Genomic DNA, 15,084 nt, shown 5'->3' on the forward strand with positions numbered 1-15,084 from the left:
TCTGACTAAGAAATGTCTGGGACCTACAGCATAAAACCAGATGTATTTTGCCCACTCAGTTCAGTTCTGAATGCTAATCTCTAACCAGTTCGTTATGACAAGTTCCTCCTGCCCGTTAGGCTCCCAAGGGTTTGTGATGCTCCGGAATGAGTGTCCATGCTCCAAAACAGGTGCAGAGGTGTTGGATATTGATGTGGTGTTTTCGTGTGTTGATGTGCTGGTCTGCCTGGCATGTGGAAGCCATTTGCTGTTGGAACCACTGAGTAAGCTGGGTATCTGCTTTAAATGTGGCTGTGTGGACATTTTACCTCCAAAACTTTAAATTTTCGGTCATCTGGGTTAATTTTCCTTTCTAAGCATTTGTGACATTCCACCTGACAGAAAGGGCAACTGGAAAAGCGAGAAAAAGTTGTGGAGAAGTTGTGACCATCTCCTGCCACACACGCCACCGGCTGCTGCTTTGCTCCGTGAGCTCAGTCCTCATGTGAAAGGAGACCGGAGTGGGGTTTCGTCTCTGCTGAGTCCGTGCTCAGGTTGCTGGGTGGAACCAGCAGGGCCAGTGCTGCATGCACAGTGCTGGAGTCTCCCTGTCTCAAGTTCGGACTGGTGCGGGCTGATGGCGTGCGGGGCCCCACACGCAGACGCTAAGGGGGTGCCAGAGCAGCGAAGGGCTTTTCCACATGGACCGGGATGCCGTCTGCAGCCGCGTGATGGGGACCAAGACTTTGTGCAGTGCGAACACAGGGGAGAGTGAAGCTCAGCTCAGGCCAAAGGATCGGAAATGAGGACCTGTCAGAGTTTCTGGGGTCTTCTGCTGTTTAGTGATTACCCTTTGTTTCATGATGGGAACAACCTTTTCTTAAATATCCCAGTCTTGACGTGCAGGCTGTAAAATACCCACCCCTCAGGACCAGTCCCATTTGCTAAGTCGGGCGCTCTCTCCGTGTGGGGATATCACCCCCGTTCTTCTGTCTGGGTTTATGAGGGTCTTTATTCTTCAGTGGAGGCTCTTCTGTGAGGCTGTTCAGAGTCCGGCCGTTCCCTCTAGGTTCTGATGTTTTCTCTCTCTTCTCTGTGACACTCACCGGGTCATTCCTAAAGGAACACTTGACATGAGGTCTACTCACCACTCCCATGCCAGCACTAACATCCACTGGGGCCAAGGCTTTTGGAATGGGAAGCCTTTCTGGAAGCACCCATGGGTGAACCAGAACTGTATCATCTCCTAAAGGATTCTCATCCCATTTTTTTCTTTTTTAAGATTTTATTTATTAGAGAGGGAACACAAGCAGGGGAAGCGGCAGGCAGAAGGAGAAGCAGACTCCCCGCTGAGCAGGGACCCCGATGTGGGAACTCGATCCCAGGACCCCGGGATCATGACCTGAGCCGAAGGCAGATGCTTAACCGTCTGAGCCACCCAGGCGCCCCTCTCCTCCCATTTCTAATGATTTTTAGTTGCCCAAAATCTGCAGTTCAGGCCTTCTCAGAGCCTTGTGGTGAAAACAGGTTTGAACGGACGCTCCCCTGGAGCATCTGAGCAGAACGTGGTGGCAGGGAGGGTGAGACTAGTTTCTGTCCTGTCACAGCAGCAGACTGCGCCATGTCCTCCAAGCTCTGCCCGCTCTGATTTCTGCAGCCCCGTTCTCTGCCCCGTGGCGAGCACACTTAACTAGGAGCAAAATACTAAAAGATCAGCCTGTGACAGTGATGTATCTGTTCCTGCGCATTCCTTTTTTCCTCTGGCAAGTATTTTGGCAAACACCGTGTCGCCAGTGAATAGTGATGCTCTCACATCAAGAAATGATCCTCAGTCACTTTCTCATTTAAGTGACTCTGAGTCACTTGGTGTAAATGGACTCGAGCCAGCCTGCAACCCTCGGCGGTGTGAGCAGTGCAGGCAGCAGCCATGGCCGTTTATAATTCTAGAACGCCGGCCACCTCTGTCCTCCGTGAATTCTCTGGCCCTGTATTTTACAACCAGACCCAGCCGAGCCCATAGAGCTGGTCAGCGTCAAGCCTGGGCCAAATGGGAAAGAAACCCAGGGCCTGTCCCTGTGCCTCATGTTTGTCTCTGAGCTTGAATCACTTGCCACTTGGGCTGGGAAGACTCGCCTTACCTGGCCGGAGCCTCACTGTCAGCGCTGTCATCACGCGTGTTTTGTAGGTGCTCCGACTGCTCGTCCACTGGCGCCTGAAGCCTGTGTGAGAGAGAGTTCCCGGGAGGCTTGAAGGCAGCAGAGCCGGCCGCTGCCTGTCCTTCAGCTCTCTAGACAGAGAGCCAAGCTGAATGAGACACTCAGAGGCCTGCCTAGGGTTTTGGTCCTCAGATATTGACCGAGGGCCAGGGCTGCTCTCAGGACGGTTGTGTTGTGGTCAGGAAGACGTGCTGAGGGTGGGAAGAAGGCGCTGCAGGACCAGGCAGCCGGGAATGGCAGGAGCAGAGACCTGTGTGGAGAGGATCTCTGGGACAGTCTGAAGCAAGAACATTCCAGGCAGGGCTGGGAGGGGGGAACTGGTCTGACTTCTCTGGGTAACTGAAAGGCCATTATGACTGGGGTGTGGTGAGGGGCTAGTGTGGTTGGAGGTGGACAAGGAGGGTCCCAAAAGGGCTGTAAGGCCCTGGAGTGATGGGAAGTCTAGGCTTTAAGAAGACCATTAGCTATGGAACACCCTAGAGGGGCCGGAGAGGGTCGGTGATGGTGGCTTGCCCTGGGGCTGCCATGGGGACAACCGTGGGCTGAGACAGTCATGTTAGCAGGACTCCGGGATTGGTTGGAAATGGGTCGAGGAAAGGAAAGGAATCAGAAGGTCCCCGGCCTTCTCACTTGGGCATCTGGGTGATGTGATGCCCCTCACTGCAGGGGGCGTGTGGGTGAGGATATGGAGTCCTGCCATGGGGGGATCTGAGGCACCCGTGACAGACGTGTCCAAGTGGAGACCCCCAGGAAGGGGCAGTTGGAGAGGGGTCTGGAGCTCAGGAGGGCCTGTGCTGGGAAGGGCTGGGAGGTTGTCGGTGTCGCAGTGGGATTTTAAAGTTGGGGGGATGGATGAAGCCCCTTCAGCATAGGGTGTGGGATGGGGAGAGGCCCTAGGACTGGGCCCTGGGGAGAGCTGACACTTGGGCACTGAGCAGAGGTGGCAGAGTGGCCAGTCCAAGAAGGGACCCTGAGCGGCAGGAAAGAAACCGGTGTGGGCTGCCTCAGAACAAGAGAGGAGCGTGGTGAGGATGCCATGAGCACTGCTGAGAGACCGAGGGCTGCGGCCAGAGGCCACTGACCACAGCCGGCCACAGGAGCGGGCTCGGGGGTGGGGCTGCCGGCAGTGGAAGACCAGGAAGCAGAGGCAGTAACACCAGACACCTGGAGAATGGCGCCCTGGAAAGGGACAGAGGCAGCCTCCCTCCTCCCCACGGACCTCCAGGAAATGGGCTCTAGCCTGAGCTCCTTTCCCTTCGCCAAAATTGGCCACAGGCGCCATTTCCCCACAGAGCCAGGCCTCCAGGAGCACATTACTTGAAGCTAGTTTCTCACTGAAGCAGAGCGCCCAGAACGAAATGCACACCAATTATAAGAACGAGGCTTGGTACGTGTGCACAGCCTGAACAAGTTGGGTAGATGGCACCCAGAATGTCACCTCCGTCCAGAGTCCCCCTGGGGGTCATCACCATCCCGACTGCTAATGCCAGAGGATAATTGTGTCTGGTTTTGAGGTTTTATAAATGGAATCGCACGGTAGGTGGAGTAAACGACTTTGCGCGCCGAGGAGACACGGCAGCTAGTCCCGGGTAGGCCGGGATGCCGTCACAACTGTGCGGGAGCCGTGCCGAGTCTAACCTCTCCGCACGCACGTCAGAAGGCTCACTTGAAGGGTGGCTTGGAAGTTCTGGACGAACGTACAATTGCACACACTTTAATTTTCCTTCTTCCTCAAACTCGATAAAACTCTAGTAAAGGGGCCAAAACAATAGGGGAAGAAACTTCTCCAGGTTGAGAACAGAAAGGGATAACACCAAAATGTTTGAAGCTGGAGGGCACGTAGTTAGTGGTTAACTACCTCAGCAGACGTGAGAAACCCAAGCTCAGAGTGGACAGTGGGACAAGCCAAGGCCCAGCTCCGTTCACACCACAGAATCCTAGCGGGCCCAGCAACTGGCAGCCTCCTCGCCTCTGCAACAGGGAGGACGGGACAGAAGTAGGGAGGGGGGTGACAGTCAAGATCCTTACCGCAGAGCAGCTGCCCCTCCCGCGCCCTGCCAAAGGGTTAGTCTCTGGGAGGGTACCACACACAGGTGAGAACTGCTGGAAAGCAGCTGTGCCTGCAAGTGCTCCACATGGTGGCCTTCAGGAAGGAGGCTGGGGAAAACAGAAAAAAGCCCTGCCTACCCCGATCCCCTGCAATGAAGCGCCCCCACGTGCCCTGAGCATCCAGTCTGCCCCTGCCCCCAGCTCCTAATATGAGCACATGATCAAAGATGACCAGACAAAAGCCTTTAACGTGGAAGATGGAAACCTAAACAAACTTGGAGGAAACAGACTTGAGGAAGAAAAAAACCAACAAACACCTATCAGCCTCAGAGGGGTAAGAAACTATGTGAAGCAACAGAAGGCTGTGAAAAAAAGTCTAGGGTACAAAACAAGAGCTCTTGGAAATGGAAAACAATGAAATTTTGAAAATAGCTCTTGGAAATTTTCTTCAAAAAAATGAACTCAGTACAAGGGTTGGAAGAAAAAGGACATCTCACAGAAAGTACAGCAGAGACACAAAGAGAAAGAAGAAAACACTGAGAAGGCAAATCAGAGGGCCAGCCCAGAAAAGCCAATATTCAGTAGTAGGGATTCCAGAAAGAGAAAAATTGAAATCAACTCACTGGTTCAAAAAGATGTGTGTCAAAACTGAAGGACATGAACTTCCAGACTGAAAGGACCGGGTCCTTTCTAATGGGTGAAGTAGACCCTCACCAGTGGGAAGTTTCAGAACCATGGGACCAGAGAAAATTCCACAAGCTTCTAAAGAGAATAAGTAGGTCTTGTCACTAGGATTAGGAATCAGAATGCCTTCAGACTTCTCAAAGACAGCCTTGGAAGCTAGAAAATAATACAGCGATGCTGTCAAAGGAGAATCATTTCCAATCTAGAATTTCAATCTAGAATTCAATACCCAGGAAAACTATCAGTCAAGTGTGAAGGCAGAATAAAGACATTTCAGACTGGTGCTGTCCAAAATACAGACCTCCTGTGCACCCTTGTTCAAAGAACTATGGTGGGTTGGTGGACTCCACCAAACCACAAAAGAGGAAATGTGGGATACAGGAAACAGATCAAAGGCAGGGGTGAGGCAAATGGGAGTCCCCAAGAGGGTGGCAGAGGAAGAGCTCAGGCTGACCACTGTGCACCAGACCTATAGGGTAACCAGCCCACCTTGGGGCCAGGTGACTCAAGGGACAGGCACGCTGAGGACCTGCCACCAACATCCCTTTGCTACTGTAACACCTTTTGATGCCCAAGTACAGTGCTGAGAGCCTAGCCTTGTCTAGACTGGGCTTAAGCATGTAGTGAGGAAGTTCTGTGCTCTCTTCCATGTCCTGTTGCCCGGATCTACTGAGGGCTGTCATTACACCCACAAGAAGTATCTTTTGCTTTGACCTATTCCTGAGGGCCAGAGGTGGGCGATTTTGTGCCTAGAAGCAGAAACTCAAAGCAGCCCACTCATTCTGTGTTTTTGGAGATATCCAGAACCTGGTCTGCCCAGATGCCCTGAGTAAACTCTCATGCCCTGACCCACTGAATTCCTGAAAAGAGCTCTTCTGAGTGTGTGGCACCTTTCCCACACAAATTTTAAGTGTCTTGGCTCTCCTGTGAACATGCCTTGGTCTCACCTGGGCTCCAGCCGCTCCTTCACCTTGGCAATGGAGCGGACGTAGGGCGTGATCTGCTTGGTGATGGTGGTCAGGTAGGCATTCTCCTGCTTCAGCTGAAGAAGGTCATGGAGCTGGGCTGTGGGAGCCAAGGCCAGAGCGTTGGGTCTTGTTGGCTTCAGGTTCTTACTGTCAAGCCTCGTACCATCTAAACATCCCAACTACTTCAGCAATTGCCTCTTTAATTAAAGGGCAACGTAGGACTTGTGAAGGCATTCTGCTTACTGAATCCTGACCTCATATGCATCGTTTTGGGGCATTAGCAATTGTGGGGCAAAATCAAGGACTACGGGGAAGAGCATGGGAGTTTGTATCTGGTTAGTGGGTAACTGACTTCCTGCCCCTGCCAGCACGTGGGTTAGCTCCAGGAAAGGGGTGCACCCAGCAGCAGTTGCCTGCGACCTTCGTAAATCTCCTGCTCGTTAGCCACCCGCTGGTAGGATTCCTCCCAAATCTGAAAGAGAAAGTGAGTTGGACGTTGTATACGGCCATGAGTTGGACTTTCCATTGGTGGCATTTCTGTCCTCTAGCTACTCAGGGCCATAGGGCACCCCCAGCTAGTTCACATGGTTCCAGGCGGCAAAGACCCCAGTTCCAGAGCTTGCCACACGAGGGCCTCATGTTGGACCAGGCCAAGGTCCTGTTTCTCTCCCCTTCCTGTCTTGGGGTAACCCATGTATAAGGTGACAGGTGGGGCTAGGTGCCTGGGAGGGGGGTCGCTACCTCCTGGAAGACTGCTCTCATCCCCTCCAGGGAAGCGTACTCCGAGGCGATCTGCGCGTCCACCTGCAGCGACTTGTGCAGGATGTCTCCCATGATCTCTGCCTTGATGAGCGAGTGGTGCTTGGTGAGGTCCCGGTGCAACTCTTGTACCTGGTCCTTCAGGTTCTGCATCTCTGCCTGCAGGCGCTGTGCAGGGAGACCCAGTGAGTGCCTGTGGTTCCTGCGAGGCTGTGTTCACTGTGGGGGCCAGGTGGCCAGGACTAGATTTGGCCACTGCACTTTGGTGAGAAGGGGTGGGGCCTTTCCCAGCCCGCAGCTCCCTGGCCCCACTCACCCGGTAGGAGTCCTCATAGTGGCGGCAGTGCTCTGTGAACGGTGTATCCTCCCCCTCCGCCAGCAGCACCTTGGTGCTGATGGACCGGTGCAGCGTGGGCTTTTGGACCGGCGACCCCACCATCTTTCCCACTGGGGAAGGGCAGCTGGGCCCCATCAGCACCTTGGGGCCTGAGCCTGCTGCTAGTCTGAGGAGAGAGCCAGTGTGAATGCAGATTGGGGGGTGCGGCTGGGAGGGTCTTCCCCTACTCCAGGCTCTCAGCCTCTTCCCCTGGGCTGCCTGCCAGAACCACCTAGGGGCTCTGAAAAAGCCTCTGCAAGCTCCACCCAAGACCAAGGACATCAGCATGGTGTTTTATTTTTTTAATATTTTTATTTATTTATTTGAGAAAGAGAGAGAGCACAAGCAGGGGGAGCAGCGGAGGGAGAGGGAGAGGGGGATGCAGGCTTCCCATGGAGCAGGGAGCCGGATGCGGGGCTTGATCCCAGGACACTGGGATCATGACCTGAGCCAAAGGCAAACACTTAATCCACTGAGCCACCCAGGTGCCCCAGCATGGTGTTTTAAAAAACTCCCCAGGGGGGGCGCCTGGGTGGCTCAGTCATTAAGCGTCTGCCTTCGGCTCAGGTCATGGTCCCAGGGTCCTAGGATCGAGCCCCGCATCAGGCTCCCTGCTCGGCGGGAAGCCTGCCTCTCCCCCCTCCACTCCCCCTGCCTGTGCTCCTCTCTCAGTGTGTCTCTCTGTGTCAAATAAATAAATAAAATCTTAAAAAAAAAAAAAAACTCCCCAGGGAAGTGTCAACGTACAGATAAGAGTCCATCGGGACATGTCAGGGCTGGTACGGAGTAAACTTTGTTCACTCACACATGGGACTTTGGACATTTGGCCTGATGCCCCGTCTCCCTTGACTGGGGCCCTGGGGTCCCAGGCACATACATCCAGCTCAGGCATTCTCCTAACTCCTCCTGTGTCTCTGGCTCTCCAGACTAAGGCCCGGAAATCAGGCCTTACCCCAAGCTGCCCCTTCCCTTCAGTCCCTATGCGCCCCGTTCTGGGTGGCGGAGGCTGCAGTGGGAGCTGGGGACAGTCCCCATCCTCCCCTAACCAGGCTCTGCACCAGATCGGCCAGGGACTTCCAGCCTCTGGGGAGGGTGACAAGCAGCCAGTCCCCACTGCGACGGGTACCTTGTGCGGCCCCCCACAGCCCGTCCCGCGGCAGGGAGGGCACCCCAGCTGCTCACGTGTTGGTGCCGCCCCCAGCACCTGTCACCCGGCGCAGCCCCGGCAGCAGCAGCGGCTCCAGGCAGCGTGCAAACTCGGCGCGGTGGTCGCTGGTGATCTGGGCGGCAGGAGTGGGTGGTGAGGCGGCCTTTTTACCCGCTGGTCCCACGGCCCCAGCCCAGCCCCCTCCGCCGTGCACCTTGCTGTTCTGCGCTGGCCCGAGGTGCTGGGGACGTGTGACGATGCCCTGCAGCCTCTCCATCAGCTCCTGCAGCGAGAGGAGGCTGCTCAGGCCCGTGTAGGGGTGGGGGTGGGGACGCCAGTGAGGCTCCATGCCCCCCCCAGGCAGGGCTGTCTTTGGCACTTCACCTGCTGTGCACTGGGGGCTCCAGCCCTTCCCTGGGACCGTCCCAGAACCCCTACACCACCCCAGCCCCCAAATCCACAGGAAAGTCCGGGGTGGCTGGACTCCCGACAGACACTACGCTTTGGGGGAGTGGAGGCTCATGCTCCCTTCCAGGCTTCGCTGTCCTTTTAAAAGGGACTCAGCTGGCCCCTAAATGGTTTGCAGATGATGGTGTGGAGGAGGGGAAGGTAAGCCCAGAGAGCCCTGGTCCAGCTGAAGTGGCAGGCTGCTAAGCCCTGAGGTGGCAGTCGGCTGTGCAGGGTGGGCTGCAGGTCGGGAGCGGGGAGACCCCTCAGGAGCTAGGGGGACTCACATAGCCCAGGTCCAGAAACTCAGCCTTATTGGCCAGGCTGAGGAAGGAAGAGCAGATGACCAGGTGAACCTGTGGGGGGGACCCTACTCAGTACCTGGCCAGGGCAGGGAGGCCTCTGGGCTGGGGTGCCCAGCCCTGAACCCCCAGCTCCCCTTACCTGCAGGGTGGGCAACAGAGTGGCCAGGTGGGAGAGCTGCTCCTTGAAGGCCTTGTCCTTCTCTTCGTATTGGCTGGGGGAGGGGCAGGCAGCCTCATCTCGGAGGGGAGGGCTGCTCACCCCCACCTAGCTGGAACCTCAGAAGCGGGAAGTTCCATCTCCCCACCACCTTTGTTCATCCTCCCTGTCAGCACTTCCTGCACCCTGAGCCACCCTGCCCTCTTCACCCCAAGGTCTTGCTCCCCAGGGTGGGGCAGGGTCTGCCCAGGTCCAGGCAGTGGGGCCAAGGGGCAGGGGGTAGAGACCCCGCCACCACTCACCTCTGCACAGCCTGCAGCAACAGCGTTTTCCTTTCTGCCAGTTTGTCCTGGGAGGGACAGCCTGCTTCTGACTGGGCATGCTCAGCCTGCCCCTCCCAGCACTCACCTACTCCTGGGGCCCAGCCGCGCAGCTGGTTAGGCTGGCTGTGTCTCTGGCCTCCTAGCCCTTCCTTCCTGCATCCCCCCCCCCCCGCCTGAGAGCCCTGGTGCCCTCACCTGGAATGTCACCTCCTGGGGGGGACGCCTCCCCGCTAGCACCAGCCTGGGCTGGACCTCTCCTGGCCACGTGACTAAGTAACTCCTGGAAGGAGCTCCATGCTTGCTGCCCTGCCTCACTGCAAACGCCACAGGCGCGGGAGGTGGGGTGTTGTGGGTGCCGGGTCATGGCTGGTGAGGATGCTCAGCCTCTGGCCGCCCAGTGCGCACAGCCCCTCACCTGCATGCTGCCGAAGAGGGCGTGGATGGCGGCCTCCTCCTCCGCCGCGCTGCGCCGCACCTCCTCCACCATCGCCTGCAGCAGCGCGATGGCCTCGCGTGTGGCCGTCTGCAGGGCCTTCACGGCCTGGGAACAGGGCGGCCTCAGCCTGGCAGGCGCGCACATCCCCGGGCCCCGGGGCGCCGGGGCCCCCGCGCTCACCAGCACCGCCTGCTCCAGCCGCTCGCAGCCCTGCACGTAGGCCGACTCGAGGTCCACGCAGTGCGCCCGGCTCTCCCTGCGGGGAGCCCGCGCGTGAGCCCCGCTCCCGGCCGCCCTCCTGCCCCCTCACCTCCCGCTCTCTCTACCCACCCCTGCATGTCCCGGAAGCAGCGGATGCACAGCAGCGACTTCTTGTCGGTGGAGAACATGATGTAGGGCTCCGCGTGCAGCGCTGCGGCGGGGGCGGTGGTGAGGGCTCCGGGCAGGCCCACCCCGGCCCCGGGCCCCCACCCGGCACGCCGCACTCACTGCACTTCTGGAGCACGTCGCGGCTGCGCTGGCCCAGGGCCACGATGTCGTGGCGCGCGAACATGCGTGCCCGGTGCGTTTCATCGCGGCAGCGCGCGCACAGCGGCTGCCCGCACGTGTTGCAGAAGTACGTGGTCTCTGCATCCTGAGGACGGAGGACCGAGCGCAGCCTCAGCCTGCCCACGGCCTGGGGAGCCTGAGCCCGCGCCTGTCACTGAGCGCATCAGTCTCAGCCTGGGGCAGGCACGCGGCTACGTGCAGCCCTTTCGTGTGATCCTGACGCTCTAATATACCCAGTTTACAGATGAGGAGAGACAGTGAAGGGGGGGTGGGGCGTGGCAGAAACATTCTCCCTACAACAAAATTTCAAACCTGAAGGCTTTTCAAGCCCTCCTTGGCACCCTCAATAGTGGCGAAATGACAGTGCCCACCCTGGCCATCTGGAGTCACCACGAGGCTGGGAGAGGAAAGGGGATGAGGGCCAGCTGGTCCCCCTTCCCTAGGCCAGAGCCCGGGCTGAGAGTCAAGGTCTTGGGCTGCAGCTGTGGCTTTGACCCCAGCAATGGCTATGAAAGCACAGACCCCAACTCCCTACTTTGGCATTCAAGGCCATTTCCTCCCCTGCTCTCCCTGCTTCCAGCCCCTAACCTCCTGCTGGTCATCTCTCTACTGCTGGAGCTCACCTATCCCAGTACTAGCCCAGCAGACCGAGCTTTTGATCCTGCAGGGCTGTCCTCCTGGGACTTGGGGTACCCCCCCCACCCACACAGCTTCCACAGGTCAGAGTCCCATGTGTCTTTCACAGCCCAGCCTGAAGCCTAGCCTCTGCTCCTTTCACAGACTGGGGGAGGGGGCGCGGGGGGGCAGGAACACCCCTCCCCACTAGCACATTCTCCTCACTTCCCCTTGGGCTGCAGGTAGCTGCAGACAGCTCCCCAGGTAGCAGTGGGACCTGAAGGACAGGCCAAGCCTGTCACTGGACCGCCCTTCCTGGAGGTCACAACTCCACCCTGAGTTGGGGACCAGTAAGCTCTCCCCAAATCAAAGGACTTTAACCTCTGCCACTATCTGCTAGTGCTTCAAGTCACTTATTCTGGACCTCAGTCTCCCCACCTGTAAAATGGGGCCCACATTTGGGATCCAGGGTGCCTTAGGTTTTGGAGAATCCACTGATGGATAATGGTCTAAGGACATGTTGGGCGCACACTGGGAGCATCAGGGCCATCACACCTGGCACCCTCGGTCCCGGCCCACCCCCGGGCATCCCTGCCTGCTTGCTGCACTCCAGGTCACAGTTGGCACAGTGCACCACCTCCGTGCCATCCCCTGAGCTGTCCACCAGGAACTGCAGCAGCCGATCCACTGGAGGGAGCCCGCTGGGGCCCTTCACCACCGTCTGGTGTCTGTGGAGAAGCTACAGCCAAGATCCAGATGCCCCTTCCCCACAGCTCCCTATCTCCATTCCCACCCCCCACATTCCAGGCTGGAACTAAAAATAGGGCCTGGCATCTGCTATAAATATCTCACCCAGTGCTCACTCTCACCCTGTCCCTCCCTCTGCCCCGTCGTCGGTGAATCCTGGGGGCCCTTGGGGTTGGTGGCAGCCTGGAATGTCAAAGGTGGAAACCTCCCCCTCAACCGCCTCTCATTGCATTGCACAAATTTAGGGACACCACTAGTAACTTGAGCCAACATAACCTGCTTATGTTGACCTAAGACTCAAGGGATCCCCAGAGTGGATTTCTGGGAGTGTTATGACCGCTGTGCCGAGATCCTGTACGGTAGCAGCACTGCGAGGCGACATGACCTATGTTCTAGCCTCGCTCTTGCCTCCGGACTTTCTATGGAAGGTCTTTGGCCGGTCACTCCAGGTCTCGGTTAACCTGCTCTGTATAATGGGCGGGAGCCCGCGCACTGTGGTGCGGAGAGGTGCGGGCTGGGTGCGGCGCAGCCAGAGCCTTGCCTTCCCTACACCTAGTTCCCCACCCACACGGAGCCAATCTCCCCGAGCGCGGCGGGTGTCTGTTGGGGCTTGGAGGCACTCACTGGCACAGCGGGCAGGCGAGGCGGCCATCGGTGGCGCGGCCGCGCAGGCAGCCGGCGCAGAAGTCGTGGAAGCAGTCCAGCAGGCACGGGCGCTCGAACTGTGCGTGGCACAGCGGGCACACCAGCGGGTGGCCGCTCGCAGCGTCCAGGGCGCCCAGGCCCTCCAGGGGCGCAAAGATAGCTCCCGACATCTTCTGGGAGAGCTCAGGAAGGCGGCGGGGCGTGCCCGGTGCGGGGACCAGACTGCGCAGCCCGCGCCAGCCCCCGCGTCGCCCTCGGCCTCCGCGCGCGGCTCCCTCCTCTCTACCCGGCCCGCACCCGACGGGGCGTCCAGCGGTCGTGGAGCGCTGCGGTTGGGAGCGCCCGGAGCAGGGAGAACGGGCAGGAGGCGTTTGGAGGGGTCCTGTGCGCGCTCCCCGCCTCTCCCTTGCCCCCTTGGTGGCCCTGGAAGGTCAGACCGGGCAGTGCGTCCTGTCCACCGTCTAGCCGCCTCTGCTTCCACTTCGCCCACCTCACTCCCTCACTCCCACCCCAGGAATTCCCCTCCGGGTGTCCTCTGGGTGACCTGCAGGCGACACCCCTTCCTCGCCGAGCCGCAGCACGGCTCGGGCACGGTGCTCGCGTCCATCGTTCCCAGGCCGGCGGCTGCGCCTCGCCCCGAGGCTGGAACAACCCGCGCGGGGCGAAGGTCCGAGGCTCTGACTGGCGCCCGCCCGGGACACCGGAGCCCGGAGCCGCAGGAGCGCCGCGCAGGGCGGGGCCCGAGGACCCTGACTCTGGGCTCCTCGCGGGTGCGGAGGCCCTGGGCTAGACCCGCTCTCTCCCTGCGGACTGCGGCCGGGACGCGAGGGAGTCTGCGGGTCCCTATTTCTTCCACGGCCAACTGGGGGCGCCAGAGAGCAGCGGCCGGCCCTCCGCAGAGCGCCGGGCGCTGGAGGGAGCGCGTGCGGCGGGGGCTGGGATCCCAGGCCTGCCTCTGGCCGGTTGGGGTCTCGCGGCCAAGTCGCTGACCTCTCAGGGGTGAAACAGGGCCGGCCTCTCGGTGATGCGCGCGAGTTTAATGAAGTGAAATGCGCCTACTAGGCTTCTAAATAATTAAGGTCCCCACCCCATCACCAGCCGAGTTCCCAATAAGAAGGGCTGGGCTTGGGAGGGGGAGGAGGTTCTGAGCCTTTCCGGCAGGGCTCCCTCTGCTGTTCTTGGCCTGGCCCGTGCTTGTCTATCCCAGTGTTATTTTCTAGAGTGCCTTCCATCTTCAGGTCATTATCTGCCTTCTCTGCACGTGTTATTCTGAGTTCTGGGAAAGCAGCCTCTGTCTCTGCCTCTCTTGAAATCAGAGTCAAGCCCAGAGCCTGACCCACAGAAGGTGCTCAATAAAGCCTTACTAATCAGTTAGAAAAAGCTAGGAATTAATATTCAACCTGGGTTTTGAAGGATGAGTAGGTGTTTGACAGGGGAAGAAAGGAAGTGAATTCTAGGGGAAAACCACCTGTTTTCTTAAGGGTCCTCTCTACTCTGAGTTACATTTGTGGTCCAAGCAGCAAGAACCATAATAACAATGGCTAATGTTGTGGGCCAAGGTACTATTCAAAGTTCTTTTACCTGTATTAATTCACCTAATCCTGAACAATAGCCTTAGAAAGTAGAAAATGTTCCCTTAGTAAGTGGCAGAGCTGGTATACAAAACTGACGGGGGCTTTATAAATGAATTATGCAGTAGTTTCCCTCAGGACGGCAGTAGGAGATGGATGTTCACTCTTGATAAGCAGGCTTATTTAATCCATCCATTCTTGTCTTCATCTGTCACTGAGCAGAGCCATGGGCCATACACATGGGAGGGAACACAGCACAAATAGACAAGTATAATAATGACAGACTGTGCTAAATGCTCCAAAGAAAATTATCAGGATGATGTGAAGGAGGGCAGCTGGGAGGGCACACTAGCTAATCATGGGCAGAGAGGGGCACTGAGCCTGAGACCTTGCAGGACAAGAAGAAATCAGATACAGGAAAAGCCACAAAGAGTTCAAAGCAGAGGGAGCAACAGGTACAAGGCCCCAGAAGCTGGAAAAAATGTCGAGCAAAGTACAGTAGACCAATGTGTGTGGAGACTCAGGAACTCAGGGTTGGGGTAGTGCTGAGGATGGAGGGGTAAGGGGTAAGGAGCATGGGTTTCAGTGTGGGGAGAAGGATGAGGGGTGGAGTGAGGTCATGGGGGTGAGGGTGGTCTACTTGATATTCTAGACTAGAGATATCAAGGAGACCATTGGTTGTATGTGTCAGGAGTCCAGGGAGACTTGGGGGGTTATATTTAAAGGCACGATCTTGGGTCATAACAAAGGTCAAGTGCAGATAAAGATGAGGGGAGCTCTGTGCCCTGCGGCCCTTCAAGTCCAGGGAAGAGGAGGGAGCAGCAAGGAGATGGAGAAGGAGTGGCCAGTGAGGTGGGAAGAGAACCAGGAGAGAGTCCCAGGTCCTGGGGTCCCAAGGAAGAAAGGTCCAGCAAGGAGGAGGGAGTGACCTACAGTGTCAGATGCTGCTAAGGAAGCAGGAAGAGGATGGAAACCTGACCCTGGTCCTGAGCAGGGGGACATCACCAGTGACCTTAATGAGAGCTGTCCCCATCACTGGGGCACAAGGGCCTGACCAGAATGGGTTCAACAGACAATGGGAGGACAGCGCACGGAGGCAACACTTCCAAGA

The 15,084-nt window shown here is 57.8% G+C and overlaps 1 protein-coding gene across 1 annotated transcript; it reads right to left on the reverse strand.

Moving 5' to 3' along the window:
* Nucleotides 1–923: 923 nt before the first annotated feature.
* On the reverse strand, nucleotides 924–12,572 carry RNF207 (ring finger protein 207). The gene is made up of 17 exons (XM_035019923.1): nucleotides 12,382–12,572; nucleotides 11,606–11,738; nucleotides 10,336–10,480; nucleotides 10,177–10,258; nucleotides 10,027–10,102; nucleotides 9,826–9,951; nucleotides 9,390–9,436; nucleotides 9,070–9,142; nucleotides 8,913–8,981; nucleotides 8,393–8,461; nucleotides 8,214–8,311; nucleotides 6,972–7,158; nucleotides 6,638–6,823; nucleotides 6,317–6,368; nucleotides 5,876–5,993; nucleotides 2,118–2,198; nucleotides 924–1,095 (listed from the first exon to the last, which is right to left on the reverse strand). The coding sequence occupies exons 1-17, from the start codon at nucleotides 12,570–12,572 to the stop codon at nucleotides 924–926; spliced, it is 1,905 nt and encodes a 634-aa protein (XP_034875814.1).
* Between the last annotated feature and the right edge of the window lie 2,512 nt (nucleotides 12,573–15,084).

Source organism: Mirounga leonina, unplaced genomic scaffold (genome assembly GCF_011800145.1).
Source record: "Mirounga leonina isolate KUSES-001 unplaced genomic scaffold, KU_Mleo_1.0 Mir_173, whole genome shotgun sequence".
Lineage (NCBI taxonomy): Eukaryota > Metazoa > Chordata > Mammalia > Carnivora > Phocidae > Mirounga > Mirounga leonina.

Coding starts and splice junctions, on each gene's coding strand:
- RNF207 (XM_035019923.1), bottom strand. CDS start 12,572: ATGTCGGGAGCTATCTTTGCGCCCCTGGAGGGCCTGGGCGCCCTGGAC. Junction 9,437..9,825: donor CCCTCTTCGGCAGCATGCAG/GTGAGGGGCTGT, acceptor TGTCCCTCCCAG/GACAAACTGGCAGAAAGGAA. Junction 8,462..8,912: donor AGTTTCTGGACCTGGGCTAT/GTGAGTCCCCCT, acceptor CTCTCGCTGCAG/GAGCTGATGGAGAGGCTGCA.